Raw genomic sequence first — 25832 nt, 5'->3', positions numbered from 1 at the left:
AGGGGCAGGGAAGTTTACTTTTATTTTAAGGCTTGATGCAAGGATTAAACTGGAGGCAAAACAAGTAAGTAGGAAGGAGTTAATCCAATTGTCCATGAGGACAAACTATTGAAAACTATCACTGGATGGTACAAAAGACAAACTTGCAATGTGCCAGTGGAAATTGACCTTTATAATGTTTTATTATGTTTTGCCAAATTTCACATACTGACCAGTGAAAACACATAAAATGAAAAATGAATACCCAGTTTACAATAGCCAGTTTGCTGCAGTATGGTGCTCTAGCTGTCAGCACTGGTTTCTCAGCAGCTTTAATTTTGGTTTTTGTGCTGTCATTACCATGGCTGACATTCGTCTCTGGAGCTCTGATGAAACCTGCATGCCAATGTGGTTTCATACAGCCAGCCCTCGCAGCGCTCCACTTTGACAGACAGCAGGGAGAGATTGTCCCTTGGTGCATGAAATACAAACAAAGAGAGCCAGCCTCATTTGTATTGCCACAATAACCTAATTTATATCAGAAAATCTGTTACATTTGTCATTGACATCCAAGGACCTACCATAACCTAGATGAAGGCTACATAACATGCTCGGCATCTTTAACTAATAGTCATTTGCAAAACATTGAACATTAAACTAAAAAATGTCTTTTAAATCTGTTCTAACTGTTGAAAACTTTACTCACTGGAAGCAACTAAGTTGGGGTTCAGTGTCTTGCTCAAGGACACTTCAACATGGGATCGGAGGATCCAGGGATTGAACCAACAACTGGGGGATTGGTAGATGACCACTCTTGTAACACCCCTAACTTGCCATCCTTCAAACGTTGGACTGTTAAACCATCAACAACAGTTGAACTGCCTTTTTAATATTTTTATGCAAATGATTAAAACACATATTAAAATAAAGTTCCCCAATTTCATTTTTATTGGCAGTTTATCTTAGTGGAGGCTGGAAACATTTACATATATTAACTGGCCCTGTGTTCACCAGGCCTACAGATGAAAATATCACCATTAATGTTAAGCTTGGTTTAAGATAAAGAGACTAAAAGAAAGACTGAAGGTCTTGGAACTGAGAGACTATGAGCGGGTACTGTCCACTGTGCCCAGGAGATAAATAAAACCATCTCCCTGTGCTGTTCAACACAACAAAAACTCACTGACCTTATCACATTCTAACTATAGACTGGAGGCCTAATTACCACAGAGATAGGGGTATTACAGTGGAATTGAACAGTACAAAACATACTTAGAGTGTCATAATGTGTTGTATTAGCCTGTTGTGTAAATATATTATTATATAAACACATTTCTGTACTGTTTTAAACACAATATAATGCCATAATGATGCAAACAAAAAGCTGAAATACTAATTACTAAATCATTTGTATCACACTTTGTCAGGTGAGATAATTGCAACTTGAAAAAGACACAGTAAAAACAGAAGGAGAGAGGTTGAGAAGAGGAGTTGAGAGACAGGAAGCAGGTTAGTGGGGCATTATTCACTTCAACATTTACCCTGATACATATGAATGAGAGCTAACGGATATTTTATGCTACAGTCCAGTGACATACTTTAAAAGCTATTGATACCCAGTTTTTGCCTTCAAATATGTTACCATAGTGCTTATGTGGAGCATGCTGCATATGGCCAATGATGCAACAAGGTTTCTGTCTCAATTAAACCAGGCCGGTGCTAGAAAAGATTATGTTCTTTGTTCTTTGTTCTCTGTTTTAAAGACGACATGTAGCTTAGTGTGTCAGCAGACAGAGAAAGAGTTTAGTCTGCTGATGAGCTTTATTGAAACGTTACAGCATCACTGTAACATCTGTGGGTATCCTAACAGAAACTGTGGACAGAGTTGGCTTAACCGATTCACAATGTGGAGACCCGTGAATCGTCTGTACAGTACCTTGGTTCTCAAAGCTAAGGCACCAGCAAACATTTGCAGCTGGGATTCAGGTGTCAATAGGGGAAAGACTGTGGGAAACAATAAGTTTGGAGGCCTATAGTCATTGAAGGCACATTATTGGTTAGTGAATATGTTCTACTACCATATCATTTTAAATTTATGTTGACGAGTGCAAGTTTTTTTCCCCCATTATTTTGTAACTTTTATCTCCTGACTTGGAGAGGATTGTTGAATGTCTTAATATTATAGTACTGGGATTTACTTTATGTTAGAGAGAAAAGCCTCCTTAGGGTGGGAGGAATCAACAGGGGCCCAGAACTCATAACCACTCCTGGGACCTCCTAGTGGATTAATGTGCTGATGCGGCTCTATCCTCTGTTTTGCTGTTGTCTGAATGCTGTGGTCTGTGTGTGGTCTAAGAAGACACAGTCTTCTTCAGAACTGTTCTTCAAAGCATTTAGCTGGACTGTAATGGATTTGACCTGGAGTCATGCTGCCCTAAATGCTGCCTCACATACACAGTGCATGTTACACTAAAACTTGAATAAAAGTTTAGCGAAGCAGTAAAAGTAGGAAACATCTCATATATGCTATATTTTGAAAGCTGATAGAAAATATAGAAATTAATTTTTGTTAAAGAGCGGAGAAAAAAGAGAAAGAAAACGTAAAGAAGATATCACAATGATAGAAAGAAAATGATCAATCACAGCAGCAATGTATTTAAACCAATGTTTTGCATAATAAAAGTAGGGTGGCCGTTTTCTTTTTCTAAGTGTCAATTCATGCTTTCTGTTTGTGCAATGTAAATGTTTTCATCTCCACAATCCCTGGATGTCATGATGGACTCCTTACGGACGGTCAAAACTTTGTGTCTGCACAGACTCTCTGCAGCCCCAGAACTCACTACTCATGTGCCAGTGAAGTAAATGAGCAGCTTGTTTCATGCATGAATGGTATCTAATGTCTACTTCGACTGTGGTGCAGGAGGTAGAGTGGTTGTCCCCCAATCCCAGGGTTGCTTGTTCGATCCCAGGCTCTTCCGGTCACATGTTGATATCTCCTTGAGAAAGACACTGAACCCCAACTTAGTTGCTCCTGGTGAGCGTTGGCCAGCTGCATAGCAGCTCCCCCATCAGTGTGTGAGTGATTGTTAGTGTGAATTGGTGAATTGGTGAATGAGAAGCAGAGTAAAGTGCTTTGAGTGCCAATAGGTAGAAAAGCGCAGTATAAGTGCAGATCATTTACCATTTACTTAAACTTCATTGAGAATGTCCAGCAGTTACACACACCGATTAAATGTTTTCATGTTGTTTAGTCAGGTACAACACACAGAGGAGTGCTTCTCACTATTGCTACCGTCCACAGTTGCCAGCATGTTGTATAGTTATTATGTATGGAGTGTATATGTGTTCATACTGCAGTTGTAGTATGAACAGAAGCGTCTATCAGAGCACATGTGACAAGTATGAACCAAGCTTAACAATGCTCAAACTGTGATTTTCATTGTTCATTTTTGGAGCAGGAGATTAATTCAAGTGATTAATTCTTTTTTGCTTTTCAGCTCCTAAAACACTTTGGCTTAGGTTTAACTGTCCGTTTAACTCACCCATTGGCAGCTAGTCAGTGGGTTCCTCTGCCTTTTCTGTGGCTGGTCCAATGGCATTCTGGACAGTATGTTCAGTAAAATGATTCACTGGTTCTGTTTCGCTGTCTGCTCTGAAAGTTGGGAGGCCTTTTCTCTACTCTCAGTATCTGCTCATGTCAGTGCAAATCAGAATTTCAGTATATATTATGAATACATGGCACTTATTGCCGTGATCTTAAACAAACGGACATCTATAGCAACCTAGTACAGTACCAAACCTGTGGAGGAGCATTACATATAGTGATTAGTTTCAGTTTTGGTTGGTGGCTTCTAGTAATTTAATAGTCTTATTAGGTCTTGTTGTTATTGTCAAGGTATTCATGTGACAAATCAAAATAAATGCAAAAGCAACTGTGAGATTTTTATCCTTTGTAAAAAAATAAATGAATAAATAAAAATAAAATTAAGAAGGGGGGGGCGTAATTTAAAAGTATTTAGGCTAATCAAACAGTTGGCTAGATACTATCAACTAAGGATGGTAGTTGGAAAGTATATTGCCTCACTTCTTGTCATAACTAGAACAATCAATGGCTTTGTGCATGGGTTTTACATTAAAGTAACTCAGCTTAGTGCTTGCATCTGTCACAAGCTGTGGGTCTGCTTTGTTTTGTAAGTGAAGTGGTTTCAGGGACACTAGGTTATCTGTATTTCACCAGAAAACAGCTCTGTGCCAGCCAGTCATGCTGTTCAGTTGTAGTGCAGAGTGTAAATCATGCAGCACCTCTACTTCCAAATTCCATTGTTTATCATGATTGTTTCTGGCATAACATATGTCCAACAAAAGGTCTAGTCTTGAGATCCCCCAGGAGGTGCTGGAAAATGTTGCTGGGGAGAGGGATGTCTGGACTACCTTGCAGAACCTGCATGCCTCATGGATCTGACTTTGGATAAGTGGCAGAAGATGGATGGATGGCTGTTAACAGTTAGCACATATAAATTACCTGGGCTTGCATAACTGAAGTAGAAAGTACAACAGCATTAGAAAAATAAACTCTTTAATTGTACTTATTTGAACACCAGCAGCTCTGCTTTTACTCGCTTTGTCATGAGGGTTCCATTTTACAGAATTAGCCTATTATCTAAAAAGCTGGGGAATCACTTATCAGCTCTGCTCTAAGTGTTATTCCAATTTATTGAGGGGGAGAAACTCCAAACAGCTCAGGAGGCATAATAGTGCTGCATGTTCTTCTCAGTGTTATGTCCATGGAAACTGGTTTAACAAGTTAGAGAGTGTGTGTGTGTGTGTGTGTGTGCAGAGCTGTCAGCTCTGATGTCTCACTAAATGACAGCACACTTTGTTGATAGTAATGAGCTCGAGCTGTGGTACGTAGGAGGCAAAGATACATGTCTCTCTTCTTTAGCAGCATGGTTAATCCCAGAGAGGTGGCAAAACAGATAAAGGGAGGCACTGAGAGATACATATCAACCCACCTAAAATGTGAGAGCTGGCCAGATCTGTGCCCGGAAACACGATCGGAATAGAGCATTGAAAGAGAGATTGGAAGAGAGAGAGAGGGAGAGAGATACCATGCTTCAGCACCCGGGTGAAGAAAAGAAGAGCAGGGGCCATGTGACTGCTGGGAAAGTGAAGTAAGAACAAAGCAAATAATGAGAATAATAAGAGAAGGATTGGTGTCAGCCTATCACATGCTGATGCATTATTAAAGATAGTCTCAGCAAACACACACATGGGGCAAAATGGAAAGCATCACCATTCTAAAAAGAGAGACAGTAATAGAGAAATGTGTAAATGTGGGAGTATGGAGAAAAGGATTCAGCATGGCGTATCTCAAAAATGTGGTTAAATCATTGTATTGGCTTATGTAGAAGATACTATTGACTATGGATGAAAGATTAATATTTTTAAAAAGCAGTAAGAAGAACACATAAATAGAAATGTTAAATTTACAGTTTGCAGCATTGTTTTTTAAGTAGAGAATTAAAAATGTCTACCATTCTTTTGTACCTAGACAGTCTTGTGGGTTCTTGTTTTAAAACACGGTGAGTTAAGGCACATTTGTAGATTTATGTATATCTATTATTTTGATATTTAACACACTTAAGAGCCTCTGTCATACATAACATCTCTACTGAAAATGTTATACATTGTTGTTATTCCAGTTGTCACCATACCACAATGTCAATGTGCAATAGTGGCGTGCACACAGTTAACCTCACTACAACTCTATCTTCATTGCATGCAGTTTAACCCACTAGTGCATATAGTTATTCAGGGCTTCTATTGAAATAAGTTTTCAATTGAAAACAGTGCTAAATTATGCTTCCTGGGCCAAAAACAAGTCACACCTGGATTTAACTAAGCAAATAGGCAAAAGCCTTCCACTGTATATTTACTGCAGCGATTAATGTCTCAGCTGGCAACAAGTTATTCAACCCTAACTAATGCAATAAGTAGCTTCTCTTGTCCCAATTAACCATGTTAGAAGACATATCCTGTGGTTCTGAAAAGATGTAACTCTGTATCATCACCACCAACTCTGTCACCACCTGGATTTAACTAAGCAAACAGGCAAGAGCCTTCCACTGGATAATTACTGCAGCGATTAATTTCTCAGCTGGCAACAAGTTATTCAACCCTAACTAATGCAATGAGTAGCTTTTCATTTCTTAACGAACCATGTTGGAAGATATACTGTATCCTGTGGTCCTGGAAAAGATGTGACTCTGTAAGGTCAAATTATTGCCCTACATCAAGCAAAGAAAACAATCGAGGACACTGCTGAAATGATTAAATTGGTTTAGCTACCACAAAGTCCAAACACTATCCCCTTTGAGAATCTTTTAGAAGTGCTGTAAAAGACTTTTAGCCCCGGTCCAACCCTCCCGTCATCATTTTAAGATCTTAGTAAAAATTGTATACAACTGTGGATGGAAAGAAATGTTGTGACATTGCATAAATTAATCGAAATGATGCCAGCAGTATATCAATAATAGCTCTTTATGCAACAGCTCATTTTGTGAAGTAAGTGAGTGCAGTTTGTTTCAGTTCCTGTGTCTTTAAGACCCCTCTCCCCCTAAGCCCACTCTGTTATGATTGGCCAGCCTGTGGAAGTCTTTTTTTATAATGTATTTGTAATGCTGACACCCATCTTGAGAGAAGTGAAATAAAATAATAATTGGCTTTGAATTGCTTTGTTAAAATTCGCAGGCACAATAAAAATAGAGTTTGGATGTTTTCACTCTAAACTTGCTCAGCTGATTGCTGCAGTGCGTCATTTATGCTGACCTGCTGTAAACTGCAACCAGTATGATGAGGAAAATCCTCGCAGAGAATAAAATAGTTTACAGTTTACAAATAGAGTTTCAACATTCAGACTGCAGGATCTACTAACACCATTATTGGTAATCTGATGTTTGTTGATATAGAAGCAGATTTTACCACTTTTCCCATTTTTCCCAGAGATTTTTTCAGGTAGATTGATGAAGCTGCTCCAGCTTTACAAGTGCACCAGCACACTTCCCTTGCATGTGTCTCCTACAAGAAATATAAACAGCCGCTACTCCCTAAAACTAAGATTTCAAAAAGACTTTCTTGACATTTTAAGACTGGTGAAAACTATGTATGGAAATAAGTTTAATAGCCAAACAGGGGCATATCTAGTCTTGGGTAAGAGTTTGCCGAGGGCACCGTAATCCAAGACCATCTGCCCCAGTGTGATTGTAATAAGAAATTAATTTAACGTTGAAGTGTGTCATGAACAAAACCTGTAACCAACAAAAGTGACAACTGCACCAGGGTCTCAGACCCTCATTGGCTCTAAAGGCAACACACTTACTGCATGGGAATTATCTTGTAGTAATTTGACACATTGGTTGTATTTTTTGTTTTTGTTTGGGCAGATCTTTCAGATGGGGTTTATGGTTCAGTATATTCAAAAAAATGAAAGGCTTACTGTCCTACTGCTAATAATAATACTACTAATATTAATAATAATAACAAACCACAGCTGCAAAACATTTGTGCTTTACTGCTCCCATACACTTTCTGTCACTGGTTTAATATAGGAACAACCAAATGAGAAACAAATTGCAAATAAAATTTCTCAATAATATGACATATAAATATGACATGTGGTTCTGTATGTGTATGTCTCTCTGTGTTGGCCCAGAGATAGACCTGTGACCTGTCCAGGGTTCACCCCACCTCTCACTCTATGACAGCTGTGATAGGCTGGCCACCCCTGCACCACTGTAATTTCCTGCCTGATGGAAAGGTTTCTTTTAAAGAAAATGCACATGTGCAAAATTAACCATTTCATCCTCACCCTTAAATTCTTTTATCTTGAATGTCAACCACTGTGTTTTACAAGACATCCAGTAAATCACAAATCTTCCTTTTGGTGGTTTATGCAAGAGTGTTTTTAAATATGGCTTTTTCTTCTCCTTGTTCTAAGATAATCTGGCAGCAAGCTCATTACTGCCACTGGCAGGTCAAATAGTGTAATTACACTGCATTGAATTGTGGAACATGGGTACAAACCAAACTATACATGTTGTGGCATTTTTGCAAGACATATAATGAGTGTACACATTTACAAGTCAGACCAACAGTTTATTATTTGCGGTTACATGCAATTGGTTGGACACACAGGGCAAAGAGCATGGGGGGGGCGGGGGGCTCAGTGGGTCCCACAGCTCATATTCCCCTGGTGGTCTCAAAATATATTGATCCACCCGTGGTCCCAGAATGACTGAATAAATGAATGAATTAGTTGGATTGGACAATTGTGATGTCCCATAATGGTCTTTACAAGACTTTTCCACGCTGGCAAGAATACAGTCGACTCAGAAGAATCGTTTTTGTAGTTGTTAAATAGAGAATGTGAATGGATAACAAAGCAGGAACTCAGAAAAGCCGGATACCAAAAGTGTACAAGTCGAAGGTAATGGATAATTAATATTAGTCCGTGCGGGCTTTTAAGGGTGGTTTGTGAAACGGAGAGGCTGAACATCCCTCTTCCTCCTCCTCCTCCCTCTCTCCCTCACTCTCTCACATGCTGCTGCTGCATTCAGCCACAATCTAACGCACAGATCTGCTCCCGTCATTTTCCTCTCGTCTTCTCAGCGACACCGACTGTTTTCACCAGTGACATCGACCTTGTTTCGAAACCGAGCGCTCTCCAATTACAATGGATTACATCCTTCGTGTGTTACAGCGCGTTATGCGCGTTGCAATGAGCCCTTCTACGGGAGAGTGAGATGTGAGTCCGTAGGCGAATAGATGAGGAAGGGCAGATAAACGAAGACAGGATATCGCTCTCCGTGTGTTTCCTCTTGAGCTCAGTGTGGTTGTTTGTGAATGTTTCATGAGGAGGGACAGGGACGCGGTGTTACTACGATCTGCTATGTCTGAATATCACAAACCCTCCGCGAGTTCGCTTTCAGAACCTTGGACAGCGGAACGCGCGTAGAACCTTATTTGATCACCAGAACATCATAGTTCTAGTTAGTAAGCAGCAACTCCAGACTACTTTGATTTCAAACCCGCTGTGTAGGTTCTACATACTATCTGTGATGTGTTTTTTTTTTAGAGTTCTTCTCTAAAAGTACCACATATATTATAGTATAATAAATGTGTCTGCAGAGCTAAATCAGCTGAAGGACATTGTTTTGCACTAAATGCATTGGTTTGTTTTGTAACACAAAATTCAGTCACCTCTGCTCTCTGAGGAGAATCATTGTGTCGTCCATGGGAATTCATCCCTCCTGACCCACGCACAGACTCACTGCAGACTCACAGTTGAACAGTACTGGAGAAATTACTTGATCACCTCGAGCATCCACAAGCGATGGCTCGCCTCTGCCAAACCCTCCTCCGCAGGTCTGTCCCCCGCTACTCCCTGACCCTGACCCTCACTTTCCTCCTCTCCTGCTCCTGCCCGGCTTTAGGCAAGAAGAAGCTCTACATCGGAGCCCTCTTCCCCATGAGCGGAGGCTGGCCTGGAGGACAAGCCTGCCTCCCCGCCGCTCAAATGGCACTGGACCTGGTGAATAAGAGGGTCGACATATTGCCGGACTACGAGCTGGAGCTGATACACTACGACAGTATGGTGAGTAACTAACTATGGACTTCACAGTTTATTTCTTTGGTTGTGTAGAATCAGTTTTTTTTTTTTGGCATGAGCCACATGAGTCTGTACGTACGTAACGAGAAACTCAATAACACACACAAAAAAAATGACTCTGGGCTACTGTGCAACTTTCTTTTTCTATTGCACAGTAAATGTAAGGCTGCATGCACTAATAGACCAACATTAATAAGACCTGGTGGCTTTAATGTGGAGGTAAGCAAGTGTCAGCAGACAGATCAATCTGGAGCTCCATACACAGCAAGCTTCTGACACCTGTTCAATGTTTCCCATTCTGACCACTGTCCACCACAACATTCAAACCATCGAACGGATTAAATGTTGAGGCAGATTGCTGCATATAGAAAGCACAGACTTCACTGACAAAGAAATAGTCACTAGGTTAGGTTACTTTATTTATACCAGTGGGTAGATTTGTTTTGCAGTAGGAGAAGGCAACCCATAGTACACATAGACATAGACATTTGAGGCACCAGCCAAATACTGGGAACAATTAAAAACAGAGACACGGACAAGTACTTACTAAGCTTACTGATATAGAAGCAGATGGAAATACATCATAAGATACAAAAAATAAAAGCTCAAAAACCCACCGAAATGCCAATAAAAAGTCAGAAAAAACTCAAAAACTCATTAAAAGTTTGATTTAAACAAATAGAATAAAAATGTTTACTCAATACAAAAAGTGCAAATCTTCAGCTAAGACTAAGACAACTAAGACTAAGCAGTAGGAACCAAACTGTTCCTGTGGACTAAAGGATGTTTAGCCAGTTCATCAGTTCATCATTACAGATGGAGCTGGCCAACTGCTGCACCTGTCTGTGTACAGCGATCGTAGACTTAGCTGTGTGACTCCCCAATTAGCCGACTTGACCATTTAATGATGTGATCCAGTAAGTTTTTTCTTTCAGAGGCAGGTTTCCGACCCATGACACAAGAGAGAATGCTAAAACAGATGTAATAAAAATACAATAAAAAGGCATCATCATGGTCCTATTGATTCGGAAATGGGACAACTTCCGCAGACAGAACAAGAGGGTGTGTTCCTTCTTGCATACCCCTTCACAATGCTCTTCACTTTGTTCTTCACAAAGTTCAATGTAAAGTCAATAATAGTCCTGAGATATTTATAAGATCGCACATGTTCAATGGCTTGTCCCTTAATGACAGTGGACTCAGGTGTGTTGGCAATCTTTCTTAAGTCAATGGCCATGTCTTTGGTTTTTGATAAATTTAGCTGCAGGTGTGAAAAGAAAAGTTTTTTTAAAAGTGCTCTGAAGAATGAATAACAAGGGGAAGAGCACACTCCCTTGTGGGGAGCCAGTGGAGGAGCACATTACCCCATTGACTCTCATTGTCCAGTTCATTAAAAAAATCCAAAATCCATCCCACAAAATTATTGTTTCATTTAAAATGATCTGCAATTCTGTGATTTAAGATGTACGGCTGAATTGTATGAAAAGCAGAGGAAAAGAGAGAGAGATTCGACTGTGGCGCAGGAGCTAGGGCAGTTGTCTACCAATCCTCCAGTTGCTGGTTCAATCCCCAGCTCCTCCCATCACGTGTCCCTGAGCAAGACACTGAATCCCAACTTGCTGAGTTGCTCCCAAGCGCAGGAGCAACTCAGCTCCCCCATCAGTGTGTGAGTGTGAATGGCTCAGTGAGAAGCTGTATAAAGCCCTTTTTGTACTAATAGGTAAAAGCACTGTGCAGACTATTTACCATTTAAAAAGGCTTTTAAGCAAAGCGTCGTCCACTCCTATGTTGGAACTGCACTGACCGGGCAATTGATTGCACTCTCTATTTTTTTCAAAATTTCTAACCATACAAGTTTTTCAAAGATTTTTATAATGATGGAAGTCAGAGCAACTCATCCAAAATCATTAAGAGCTGTGGGACAGCTGAATTTAGTGACCGGGCCAACAAAAGTGTCCTTCCAAATCCTGGGGACGTGCTGCGCTTAGATCTGTTAAAAATTAAGTGAAAAACTGGACTTCATTTTTTTGCACAGGGTTTGAGTAGCTGACTACAGATGTGGCTTTTTAGCCTTGTCTGGTGTCTGTGAGTTTTTGGAGCTTTTTACACATCCAGATCTTTTACAAAAAAATGCTGATTGTCACGCAATTCAAGCCTTAATTTCTGTATTTCTTCGCTAAAACCACACACATTAAAAGACTTATAAAAAAGATTAAGAGCATTAGCCAAGTCATTGTAGTTTGGGTTGTACAAAATTAGGAATTTAAAACTTATGATCTTTATAAAGAGCTGCATGTTGAAACTAATGGCTTTCCTAATTGGAAAGAAATCATGTAGTGAAGCTTTTCAGACCGGTTTAAATTGATTTGTCAAAAAAACCTTTGTAGGTTGTAATAAACTATTTACCGTTGGATCATTAGACTTTTCTAAAACACTGTAAGTCTGAAATATTAATTAATTATATGACATCTTTTTAATGTACAAACAGAGTCATAATAGGTAAACCCCTGCATTGACAAGTTACAGTTATTTACCTACTTGAAGGCTGATTATTTAACATTAACTATGTTGCTGCTAAAAAAAAAAGGCAAAACACCAACCACATTGTTTTTTTTCCACAATGTGCAAATGCAACAGTTTTCATTCATAGTTTAAGGATTAGTGAGTCATTATTTATTTACATTTTTGCAATTTATATAGCCATTAGTTTCAGTAACACATGCTGAAAAACATTATTTGTAACATTTTCATAAAGCATAGGACCAGGAAATGATTTGGCTGAAATAAATATAATTACAAAAATAAAGTAGTTAGACATGGAAGTAGTGCACTGAAAAATAAATAGGCAAACGTCAAAAGGATAGATGAGCAAAAAGTTTGTTTCACCATGTCGTGTGATGCAGGGTAGCCTTGTTTGTCTTGTTTGTCTCTAAAAGGCAGAATTCAATGCATGCTAATTAGGAACAATGTAAAATATACCAGTGAGATGATTAGGCTTTAGTGCTGCATGAAATTAATCTTCTTACACTCACATTATGCACTAACCAGTGCTGCTACATTTAAAAACAGGCATATGCAGAAGGAAAGGGCTCGGGGTTCAAGTCCATGCCGCTTTACCAAATCAATCACAGGCTCCCCTTGCAGCATTATTTAACCACCTGGGATCTTAGCCACTTTTACTGATGCTTCAGCTCTCTTAAAAATTGTGTAAATCCAGTACTGTAAGGTAGAGAGTCCCAGAGTTGTCCGTGCCAAGGCCCCTATAACAGTATTAGCTTCCGGCCAGGGCCCCTATGTAAATACAAAGATTTTTAAATGTAATAATTAAACACAAAAAAAACAAAAAACCTCTGGCAGCAGGTCCTACTGACCCAAGCAGGCTAGCTAGAGCTAGCAAGAGCACAGCCGCTTTGTGGCAGACACACACCAGACAAATCAGACATTTGGTGTCAGACTTAGTCAAAGGCGATTTATGACCTGTCAGCTATTACAGAACCCCAGCAATAAGTTCGTTGATGGCATGAGCTTTTAAAGCAACATGAGACACGAGTCATGACAACATGCTGCATGACAAACAATCTGTATCGACAAAGTGGAGCAGCTGTTACAAGCTGTAACAGCTAAGCTAACCACCCGAGACACGATGGTCACATACAGTTTATGAGCTTTAACTGGCATATGCCCTGACATGAGCGGCCTTTTGGAGCACTCTTCGTATTCATTTAGACACCAAAAAGTCCAATTAAGGTTCTTTTCTCTAAGTGCAGCAGTGTTTGGTGTGATTCAGGGTTAGGGTTCATTTTATGCTTCACTTCTTTTAAGAGCTGAAAATATTAAGAAATCAATAAGGGATCAGGCTTCATAGGATGCTTATTATTTAACTGCTGAGCACCCATCTTACTCCTCAGCTGCAATTAATCTAATAGATCGGTACATTTTATTAATAGCTTTGAACTCCTTGCAGAACATATTTCTCCTTATTCTTTCATCTGTTTATGCTTGGAAGCATGAGAGGAAGATGTGTTGGAGCTTTCATCTTTAGTGTCAGTGTGTGCAGCATGAGCACAGATGTTCTTATCGTTACAGTCATTCATTTTTAATTGGTAAGATGTAGTTGTAGATTTTCAAGCCATGCTTGCAGATCATAATTTCAAAATGTCTTATTCTCTCATTCTGCCTCATCTCACCTGAGCCTCTGTGTGTGTAAGCACACACACACACACACACACACACACACACACACACACACACACACACACACACACACACACACACACACACAGTATAAATTCACAGTTAAATGCACTGTGACAGGCTGGTGTTTTTTAAAAGCATTACTCTGATTGGTTCGAGCTGCTCTGCATTGGATCCACACTTCAAAAGCCTGTAGGGGAGGAGGGAGGATGGGTATAGAGGTTGGCATGACAACAGTAACCAAGACAACTGCGGTTCAAACAAACACAGATTTGGTTCCAAGAAAAAGGCAAGATCATGCACCTAGTATCATTGCACAAACAGGAACAGATGGGTGGCTGGATGATATAAGCGTGTCCCTGTGAGAATGGCATATTGAGCTCTGTTAGCCAAATGTAAGAAGTGTTAGCTGGAGCTCATCGATCACAGACCTCTACAGAGCTCAACTGCTCTGCCAGGCCAGCTGCACATCACACTGAACATGCTCTGATGGATCTCCCGCTGATCACGGTCCAGCAGCGTGGTGCAATGCCTGAAAGGCCAAAGAAAAAATAAGAGAAAAAACAGCCTGCGTCATCAGGTGTTGAACAGTGCAGAAAATGTTTTAAGCTTCTTTTTTTTCTGAGATCTGGCAAAGAGATGATTAAATGTCTGTCTGGGTCCTGCAGTGCTGAAAGTTAAAGGAAGGTCCCAGAGGTTCAGAGTGGGATGGAGGGAGGGCAGATAGACCAGCGAAACTATCTCATTTGAATGTGTTGGTGATTTCCCCTGAGTGCCTGAGTTAATCAATGAGTCAGCTGTGAGAAATGCAGCTCTGGATTACTGTGGACCTGCTTTACAAACCAATCTATTTGATTCAGTACTGAAGAGGGCAGCTTGTTACTGAGCCTGTTGACTCAGTGTCATCAGGTGAGGAGAGGAAATCCTGCACATGCCTCAGCAGGCTCCTTTAGCTCCACAGGAATGGATTTTACCCTCACAGACAGAATGTGTCACGGACTGGTTGCTAGGGAACAGATTGGGCTTGAGGATATATCATGCCAACTACTGATGTTGGCAACCACTACAGCGAGAAATTATGTTGAGCCCTTTAAAAAGGTTTTAACTGAAATAGTTCCTGACCATAATGACCCTCTGACTGAGCTCTTCCAAACACACAGAGAATTACTGAGCCGTTGAGCATTTTCTTTCCATTTTTAAAAACTTTGATTTACCCCACGAAGGAATTCAAATGGAGAGGTTCATTATTTGATTAAAGAAATCTCTTCATAATTGATTTTACACTCAGTCCAGACTTTTGAATATGAATTTGTTCTATAGCCAAACCTCAGAGGCCTTATTTTAAGGAGTTCATTACTTTGAATTAAAGGATTTTTTAAATTAAGTCTGTTAACAGAACTTTCTCTTGCTCTGCTCTGAGATAAGTTTTTTTACTTTGCTGTTATTGTAATATTGACTGAAACTCTGAAGTTCATTCAAAAGCCATTTCCATGCAGTGTAAAAAGTAATGGTACGCAGTCCTTTGTCAGCTGCCCCAGGCTTGTCATATGAAAGAATGTCATTCATAATAATTGAGTAGATTGTTGGTTATCACATACCGGTTTAACGCCATTTAAAGTCAAAATGAAACTTGAATTCTCTTTCCATTTACATAAAGAAATCAGAACCATAATGATATCACAGTTGTTCTAGTTTTCAAAAGAGGAACAACACATTTTTTTAAATGTTTGTGTATAAAGTGTCTAAACCTTGAGCCTTAGTGGCTGTTTTTCAGATTCCTCATTAAAACCTTACTTATTATGTATCAATGACTGCACATGGGCAGCACAGTGATGGACAGCTTAGTATTCCCACCTCACAGCTAGAGGGTCCCCGGTTGTGTGCAGCCTTTCTGTTTGTAGTTTGCATGTTCTTCCTGTACTCGTATGGGTTTCCTCCAGCTACTCCCATTTCCTCTCACAGTCCAAAGACATGCATGTTAGGTTAATTGGTGCCTCTAAATTGCCCATAGATGTGAATATGAGTGTGAATGGTTGTCTGTCTGTGCATGTCTCTCTGTGTTGGCCCTGAGATAGACTGGAGACCTGTCCAGAGTGGACCCCGCCACTCAACCAGTGACAGCTGGGATAGGGTCCAGCCCTAAACTTGCAGTTGTTGGTTCGATCCCCAGCTCCTTCGGTCAAATGTTGAAGTGCCCTTGAGGAAGACACTGAACCCAACTTAGTTGCTCCTGGTGAGCGTTGGCCTGCTGCATTGCAGCTCCCCCATTGGTGTGTGAGTGTGTGTGTGATTGTGAATGTGAATGGGTGAAGTGCAGACCATTTACCATTTACCATATAACCTAGCCTGACTAAATACAATGAACAAATGTGACTAGATTAGACAATAGTGACTAGAGTTAGAGTTGCTCATCTAAACTAGAATGAAACCATTTCAATAGGTTCAATTATTGATCTCACAAAGATTAACTGGGAGCAAGTCAGCAGACACGGAGTTACCTTTCTGGCGTTGAAAAAAAAAGTCAGTACTATGAAGACCAGTTACGGCAGGTGACACTAAACTAACTAGAGAAAAAGACGGGTCCATGTACATTTCAGTGGCCAGGACGCTTTTGTTTTTTTGCTTAGTAAGCAAAAAAAATAAAATAAAACAACACTTCATAACCATGTTTGAAAGAAAGCACAAATCTCACTATGTGATTTGTCTTATGGTGTTTTTAATTGCTGCGTTATCTTCTCCTCAGCTGTACCAATTCACCCACTACTGCCTCCAACAAGTTCACCAACCTAAGGGACCATACTTATGTTGCTTCTGTGGTTTTGCGTCTATGAAAAGCAGTTTTATATATATATTTTTTTAATTGCAGGAGGTGTCTGTTGAAATTGCACACTTTTGGCACATAATAGTGGTTGCTGTCACCAAAATGGCAATTGGCATAACATGGTGAAATGGTTGAACTGTTGGATTTCAACTATGCAAACATAGCAGTTGAGTTGGGTTTAGGCTCAAAGACATATGGCTTAAAATTAGGCCCACATTAATCATGATTGGGTTTGTAATCTCATTTTGGCTTAGAACCACTGCTTCCATAATGTTACACAATGAAGGTCAAATATGTAATTTCCATGTGGTTACAGTAACAACAATAGAAAGTTGCTTCCTGTGGGAAATCTGTCTGCTTTGTTGACCCAAACATCCAACCTGACCTCATTCCTACAAAGATTTGTGTGTCTAAATCCTATAACACTGAGTTATGTTCGCTATAACTGCTAGATGTTGCCCAACTGTAATTATTTTTACACTGATGGTACAAATGAACAATTGGAGACATATTTCAGAGGAGAACAGTATCTCTGTTTCCACAGTAAATTTGGGCCAATTAAGTAGACACATTGAACTGTACACCAAATAGACAGAATATTGATTTTTTTTTTTAAGTATCTATGCATGTACTGCTCCTGATCTTTGTTGTATGTGTGTGGCCGATGTGTGAACATGCAGTCCCAGCTAGTATCTCGATTTAAGTTATTATGGCATCTGTAGTGAAGCAGAGGAGCAAAAGCAAAACCAAGGGGGTGGTCTATCAGGCCACTAGAAACTAAACTCTGGCCACCCCTTATGCCATGCTAATAGCATCATATTTCTGGTCTGCTGCAACTCTGCTGGGGATGCTTTTTAGCAGTACACCCATCTGGTTGAATTGCTACTTTCCCACCCATGAGCATTCAACTGAATGCTGCAGTGTGAGGGGAGATACTAAAGCACATAATGTTGCTGAGTATTGCTCAAATAAATAAAATAACAAAAACAGAATTTTCTCCTGTCAGTATAATTAGAAGAAAGATGAAATGTTGTATTTACAGTGTTTTTAACAGTTTTATGAATGGATCTGTGTTAGCAAGAGATACATACAAACATACCAAATTAGTGACTTTTCATATTGCTGGAATACTTTTGCACTAAACAAGATCTGATCTCCTGCTGCTCCCAAAGTACAATTCATTTTCCATTAAACTATAAAACAGCTCCATGTGTTTATACTTCCTGCCTTTCTGCATGTCACCACTGAAGTAAAGGCACTTGCAAAAAACACACACAACTTCCATGTGTTGTTGTATTTTCTTTTCAAACAATAGGAATTGTCATTAAGTTTGGTGACATTGCACATGCTGTAGCTGCTTCACTATAATGGCCAGGTGTTTTTGGGAATCAAATATTTTAATTTGAGGGAGAAGCAACAGGAAATGTTAGAGCTGCCTGGCCACCACTTAAAAATAAACTGACTTAGATACTTTGTGCTTCAATTATAAGTCATTTTAAATAAAAGTATCTGTCAAATGATGAAATGGAAATGTACCAGTACGGGCACTCAGCAACCTGTGCTGTTCATGTTTGTTGTTCACAACAGGGGAAAATGATTCTCACAAACCTCAATTGTTTTTCCAACTGGGTCAATATAGCCATCATGGGGAGGTGTGAAGCACAACAGTAGATGCTGTAAGATGAGTGCTAAGTTGGTGGACTTGAACCGATTCTGGTTCAATTACCAGCACAAATGCCAAGATTTAAAAAATGGTTATTTCACACAATGCTGTGGAAAAATATTAACCCCCCCCCCTCCCCTTGATGGCAAAAACATAAAATGTAAACCACAGCTTACCCAGAAGAACATTAAGCCGTGCCTGGCTTCTGCCACAACACTTAAATGAGCCTTAAACCTTTAGGGAGAATCTTCTATGGACTCAAAAGTTGAAGTGTTTGGATGTAAAACAAACACAGAATCCCACTAAAAGAACACCAAACATACAATCAAGTAATGTGGTGGTAGTGTGATGGTGTGGGGATAATTTGCTGTATAGGGAAGAGTGACTTCCCATACTTGAGGAGAGCATGAGTTCTGTTCTGTACCACAGAATCTGAAGCAGAACATCAGCTGTGAGCTGAAGCTCAGCTATAACTGGCTTATACAACAAGACAACGATTCCAAGCATAAGCGAACCATAACCCCAGATCAGCTCAGAAAGAATAAAATGAAAGTTTTGCAGTGGGCTAGAACTGAACTAGCTACTAAGTTGGGGGATGCTTAATTTTTCTTTATGTCAATTTATTTATTAAATAAGCCTCTCCCCTCATTTTGTTTGCTCAGGCTACTTTTGTTTAGGATGAGATTTGGGAGAAGGTCAAATATTTTGTTGCCAGCACTGTTAGAGGTACAAGACTGTGTCTATAAAAAACATAAGCAGTGATCAAAAACGGGAGCGATATAACTTAATGACCGATGTTAATGGCATGAAGGCAAAAAACCCAACCATGGGCTTTCCTCTCTGATTAATGGTCGCCACACCTTCACCATTATCATTTAAATAGCGTATTGATTTTGCATTGACTATAGGCTGTAAATGGAAAGTGAGGGTTCCCATTTGTAATGTGAATCAAGATAATGGAGCTTGACTGGTGGGTAAATGTTTTCCCCAGACAAATGCTGTGTCTGGCTCCCCAGATGAGCCTGTCAGGAGTAAAGCTAAGGTGACTTTGGAACGTGCCTCACCTTGTTGCCCTTCCTCAGCTGCTGGCTTTGCCTCGACTCTGTGGTTATAACCACATGGGTGTACAAGGGATGTATGTATTGTACAATTAATAACGATGGTTTTTAACCATTTGTGACATATTTTAGATTTTCTCTTATCCTTTGTTTTCCCTCGACTTCATTCTGTGACTCATACCTAACACAGACACATGGTAATTACTTGAAATTTTTTGGGTCTTATTTTTCTGGATTTTCAGACCTTTTAGCCACAGCCGCCTGAAAATAATGTGGCTTTTGTTTTCAGATTAACTGTATTGTGTACTAGAATCTCTATCAGATGGTGTCTTTTCATTATCATACCCCTGTACATTCTGCATATATCACACACCTGTGAGTCTTATCTAAAATGAAATACTGCTTGGGCACAAAGTGTTTCTAACCATCCCACTGTTTGTGTGTCCACAGTGTGACCCAGGTGAAGCCACCAAGCTGCTCTATGACCTTCTGTACACAGAGCCGATTAAAATTGTGCTGATGCCAGGCTGCAGCTCTGTGTCCACGCTGGTAGCTGAGGCTGCTCGCATGTGGAACCTCATAGTGGTAAGAGTCTTCACTTTTCTGTCTGTGGATCTTGAAAACAACGTTGTCATAGTTCACTTAAATTGTGATTACTGCAACAAGCTTTGCTAGAAAGTACCTCTGGTACAGTAATGATGTGTTTACATTTCTAGAGAGAAAGAAAAAAACAGCAGTAACAGTGAAGAGGTAGCATTAGAAGAGATAGCCATTATTAGAAGACAAACAAGAATATACATACACAGAAAAGTCCACAGTGTTCAGTCAATCCGTGATTGACATCAGAAAACTATAACAATAACACATCAGGAAAACATGCTGAACACTAAAGATCCAGTGCAAAATCTGCACTTGAAGAAAGTGAACCGAGCGATGTCACAAGGAGATTTCACAGTTGTATTAGGAAAGCAGACACACAATCCTTTGATACAGTTGTGATACTGATTCATTCAATCGTTCATGCATGACTGTGGGTTTCACTTCAACAGATTAGGGATTAGGGTTGACAGCACAGCCTTCATCCAAGAGGCAGGCAGGCAGCTTTTCTTTTCTTTTAAGATCCTGCTGTTTGCAACACTACGCAAGTCAAAGAGGAAAACAAAGGTCCAGTGTTAAAAAGGATTATTACAAAACTTTGGTTAATTTGAAATGATTCTTCATACACATTAAAAGCACTATGCAGGATTTTTCCTTTATCCTAAAGTGAACATATTTGTGTCTATCTTCAGATACTTCTTTACAACTTCTTACTTCTTTTTCTTTTATTGGGGACAACATTTTATGGGATTTATGCATCAGCATTTAGGTATCTCAATTTAAGAATATGGGATATTGTTGTAATGTGATAATTTGGTAAAGATGTGTCAAATTATAATACCACCAATGTGAAATGAAAAAAAAACAACTTCCTTTCTGATTTTTCTTCCACTTGCATCTCATGAAACATAAACACGTATAGGACTTATAAGCTTTGATGTTTTCTCTTGACTTAGATTTTTTCTGCCTTGTACCTCACTTGTAAGTCGCTTTGGATAAAAGCGTCTGCTAAATGACTAAATGTAAATGTAAATGTGAGTGTATTATTCTGCAGATATTCACAAATGCAGTCATTCTCTTAGAGATCAAAGATCAAAAGTAATATTAAAAATGTATATTAAATTAATTATGACACATTTTAGAAAACTAATAACTGACTTTGACCTCAATATACTGGATATTTCAGGGTGGAAATAATTTCTATCTTCAAGTATGTAGAAACAGATACTTGTTATATTTGCACATTCGCAGCCTCAATAATGGTCACACTATAGCATTACGTCTGCCATTTTTAAGTGAGGCATTCCTTAACATCTTCAGGACTAATATTTTTGGATGGCATATTTATAATTTTATTGATTCTCACATAAGTGGTAAGGCAGTCGTCCACGGACCACAGGCTCAGTGGTTCGATCCCCAGTCCCGGCTATATGTGGAAGTGTCTCTGGGCAAGACACTGAACCCCCAACAGCCCATTCCCCTCCCCAGCTGTGCAGTGCCGGTCCAAGCCCGGTAGAAATTGGGGAGGGTTGCGTCACGAAAGGCATCTGGCGTAAACTGTGCCAAATCAACATACGGACAATGATCCGCTGTGGTGACCCTGAACTCACAGGATAAGCCGAAAGGACATTCTCACATAATTCTTTAAATCTCTGCAGCAGGTGGCAGTGTGGATATCAGTCTCAAACATTTTTAGTCTAAATGATGTCAGTTCCACAAAGATTTCGTGGATGTTTTTATATCTGATTTTTTTTTTCTAAAACAATTTGATGCATTCATGGGGGCTTAGTTGAAATAATCGCTGTGATTGTAGCATCACCAATACCTGTACAGTAATAGCATTCTTGACTATGCTTCCGTTTCATTAGGGTAGTTATTGAGATACAATGATGAAAACTTAACTCCTGCCTTTAATTTCTCATTGGCAAAACCTAATGGAATTTTACAGGCTTTTACATATCACATTCACAAAATTGGGACAGATGTACAACACGAAAACATATGTGGACTGCTACATCAAATGTTCTGAATACTTATAGGGTTTAGTTTTTGAACATTTCTAAAATTATGTTTTCATTATGATTAAGTACATACTTAGAATTAAATGGGAGAAATAATTTCTTTTGTTTCATATTAAGTTACAGGAAGAATACATCACAGTAAAATGTGCAATCAGGATAATGACATCACGGTTGTATGCATCTGTGAACAACTGAAGTGCCAGTATACTTGCATCTCTGTCTAGATTTATATTCAAATCAGTTCATCCCTGAGTCGAAGTAGACATTTGTGCCAATGAAGTGCCATGTGTGTTTGTGCCAAACGTGTTGCTTTTTTATCATAAAGCACTTATTTTGAAACAGATTCTGCTAAAGTTTACTGAGGATGTAAAGCTTTTCATATTCTTGATATTCTGTGTGTTAGTTAGTTCACAAATGGTGAAATGGGTTCATTGTTGTTAGTCGTCATCTCTTGAACAACATGCGTCTTTTCAAAGCCCAACCATCTTGATGCGAGTAGAATGATCGACATCTATTTACATCTAACAATGTACAGTACGTTGTCTACATTGGTGTCATTTTTAGCATCCTTTCTGTGTTTATTTACTCACTTTTAACTTACTTTTTTTTTTTTTTTTTTTGGGCAGTCATCTACCGACAGAATTTGAGTTTGACTAGTTGGTAAAAGCATATAACTAAGAGGCAGTAATTCTAGTTGCATATACAGTAATAAAAGATTATTCAAGATTATTTTCTCCCTTTATTGTAATCTGATTGTGACCTTGTAAGAAGGAGACTGGTTAGGGAGGTCACCAGGATGCCTATGACTTGTCTGAAGGAGATATAAGCTTCTGCAGCTGAGAAGTGCAAACAATAACTGTTGCCGAGCTTCTTCACTAGTTGAACCTTTATAGGAGAGAGGAAAGGGGAAAGAGGAAAAGGTGCAATAAAAATCTCACCTAGAGTTTGTCAGAAAGCATCTTGAAGGCTCTGAAGTCAAATGAGAGAGGTTTCTATAGTCTTATGAGGCCAAAAGTTAGCTTTTTAGTCATCAGACCAGACGCTATGACTGGTAAAGGACGCTAGAGCAACAACTTACCGTCACGTAATGCATTGAGATTTAATGTTTGCAATAATACATCAGAAGTACTAAAGTTAACTACAATAATTACTATTAAAACATGACTCCGTCCATAGCTGAAGGCCTGCAGACAGTCTGGACAAGGGGCAGAGAAAGGAACTACAGAATGAATGAGAATAGAGCTATAATCATGTTATATTGTATTAATGTTTGGTTCAATATCCTTCAGATAAATCACACTAAATCAAATTTTCAGCAGTATTCTTCATTTTTATTGATATTCTACGGTTTTAGTCAGTATATTACAAAGTGGACAAAGCAGGTTGGATCATAGAGTCTTTCTAACCAAAACATTTTACTGTCTTTCGAATCTGTATGAGCTATACTGAAAGTTTGTTTACCAAATTTACAAAGTTACAAAATGAAGTTCTCAGCATTCTCGTCTTTATTTATTTCTGAGTAAGAAACATGTGGACTGCATGTTTTTGTTGATCAAAAGGGCCACACATATTAGTAAAACATTATGAAATGACTGTTAACTGAATGGCTAAAAGTGACTGAAGACTGCTAAGCAGCCAGACCATGTAATGGAGATTTGCTATAGAAACTAAATTTTAGTTTACTCACAAGAAAACAAGCTTTTATGCTGCATTCAGGTTATGTCATTGAAACCATTATCACTAGCAGCTGAGTAGCAAAAGCCGTTCACATCAACCTCCAACTCGATGGACAGACAATCTGAACCAACAAAATGATGAGTATGATGATTATGATGATGATGATAAGTAAATCTACTTTAATATAAACAACATAGTTGAAGACCATGTTGTAGTACCATGTAAAAGTTCTTCATTCTATCCAGCTGAAGTGAATGCAGTTTTAGGGCTCTATTGTCTTGAACCCTGTAGTGTACAGTGTAGTCAAGTGCATCCAGCCCAGTGTGTTTGGGGGTGTACAACCTTGCTCTGCATATTATATTCTTTACATCTTTCATATGTTATTAATGATTACAGTAACTGGGAGAATGTAAATTTCTAAACTTGACATGACAAGATCTTCTAAAGAGAAGACCTATAACTATTTCATTTTTACAAGAACAGTGATGTAGAGTAATTGTTTTAAGATAGTTTGTCATTTAACCAGTAAAGGCAACAGTTGGCACTCACTACAGATTTGTCACTTATCATTATGGCGAAATCGTTGTTCAGATTCACAAACAGTAATTTTCACTCTCCTCTCCAGTGGAAGGGTTCACTGCACGGCCAGGTATTAGGAAACACCAACACATTGAGACAAAACATATTAGAATTCACTGGAGAAACGACTGGGTGTTGACTCATACTGATCCATTAAAATGAGCCTAGATCTGTCCCAATGCAAATACCCAAGATTGGCTTACAACATTTCTTAATTACCATTTTGCATCAGTTTGGTTAATGGGGAAAACAGCAGCTTTAACGTGGTTGTTTCTGTCTCCCTGTGTCTCAGTTGTCATATGGCTCCAGTTCTCCAGCTCTGTCCAACCGCCAGCGTTTTCCTACCTTTTTCCGCACCCACCCGTCTGCCACGCTGCACAACCCCACTCGAGTGCAGCTCTTCCAGAAGTGGAAGTGGACCAAGATCGCTACCATTCAGCAAACAACAGAAGTCTTTACATCAGTGAGTCATGTATTTAGCTGAAAGAGTTGAAAAGTAGCAGTAGGAGCAGTGGTATAGTACTAAAATACACTGCACTGCTTTTGTTTGAAATTGCCCCAATTTCCAAAATGTCTTCCCAGCTCAGTGATCATATTGTGAACTCATCTGTGTTCGACTGTGAATTGTCTCAGCTGAACAGTAATGGGCAATCACAGCTTGCTAAAGCTATATAGCTTTGTTTTTTTCTGAATGTTGAATGACACTCTACTAAGACAAATTCTCTGCTCTTTAAGATTTTGTGTTGTGTCTTTTTTTAGCATCCTCCACAGATTTCCAGTTCCTGTCAGTATCAATTTACACAATGAAATGTCTCTTTTTAGTATATTTGCAAAGTGTCCTAACGTAACGGCAATTCTTAATGTGACACAGCATGTTTCTTTACTCTAGCTCCAAAACCAATATACAAAGGCCATGATGATGATGGATGCATTCTCATACACATCGGAGAAAAAGATGACAAGAAAAATAATTTCTAATTTCTCATTTCCTGTTTCTCTCCCCTCCTTTATCTCACTCACCCTCCATCACATCTACTGTCCTTTTGTGTTAGCTTCTCTCTCCTTCTGTCTTGTCACCTCCTGTTTTATCTGTTTGTTGTTATCATCACCCACCATCATCTTTCTAAACCACCACCTCATCTTCTTCACTACTACACTCCTTCTTCAATTGCTGTTTACTGTTCCTTAAATTTCTTTTTGCGATCTACCATACCATTACCTCTCCCTCGGCTATCACGAATGCTGTCTCTCTTGTGCTCTCATCTGCTGTGTGCCCAACTGCGTGCATGTTTTACAGACTCTGGATGATCTGGAGGAGAGAGTGAAGGAGGCAGGAATAGAAATCAGTGTTCGTCAGAGCTTCCTCACTGACCCTGCTGTGGCTGTCAAAAACCTTAAGGTACAAGACCCCAGTTACATTCTCTTCCCCTAAAACATACCACGCATCTGGACATCATAGTCAGGCCTCGTGTTGCAGGGTTACCATAGAAGATCCTGGATACTTAGCAACAGTGAGATCTTGTATGTGTTCAGGACAAGACGTAACTCAAAATAATAGCAGCAACTTTGTGAACAT

At 39.3% G+C, this 25832-nt stretch overlaps 1 protein-coding gene across 4 annotated transcripts in view; it reads left to right on the top strand.

Annotated features, from left to right (window-relative positions):
* gabbr1b (gamma-aminobutyric acid (GABA) B receptor, 1b) overlaps nt 1–25832 on the top strand; it is a 159300-nt gene that overhangs the window by 83006 nt on the left and 50462 nt on the right. For 3 of the 4 annotated variants that reach the window (XM_067509892.1, XM_067509882.1, XM_067509902.1), the window contains 4 exons: nt 9471–9631; nt 19833–19967; nt 24549–24719; nt 25554–25655. In XM_067509892.1, coding sequence (XP_067365993.1) covers nt 9471–9631; nt 19833–19967; nt 24549–24719; nt 25554–25655 — 569 coding nt within the window. Of the gene's footprint in view, nt 1–1470; nt 1489–9470; nt 9632–19832; nt 19968–24548; nt 24720–25553; nt 25656–25832 lie in introns of those variants that run through there. The other variant, XM_067509912.1, reaches the window with a different exon arrangement.

Source organism: Channa argus, chromosome 1, assembly GCF_033026475.1.
Source record: "Channa argus isolate prfri chromosome 1, Channa argus male v1.0, whole genome shotgun sequence".
Taxonomy (NCBI): domain Eukaryota; kingdom Metazoa; phylum Chordata; class Actinopteri; order Anabantiformes; family Channidae; genus Channa; species Channa argus.
This window is presented reverse-complemented; position numbering and strand designations above follow the sequence as displayed.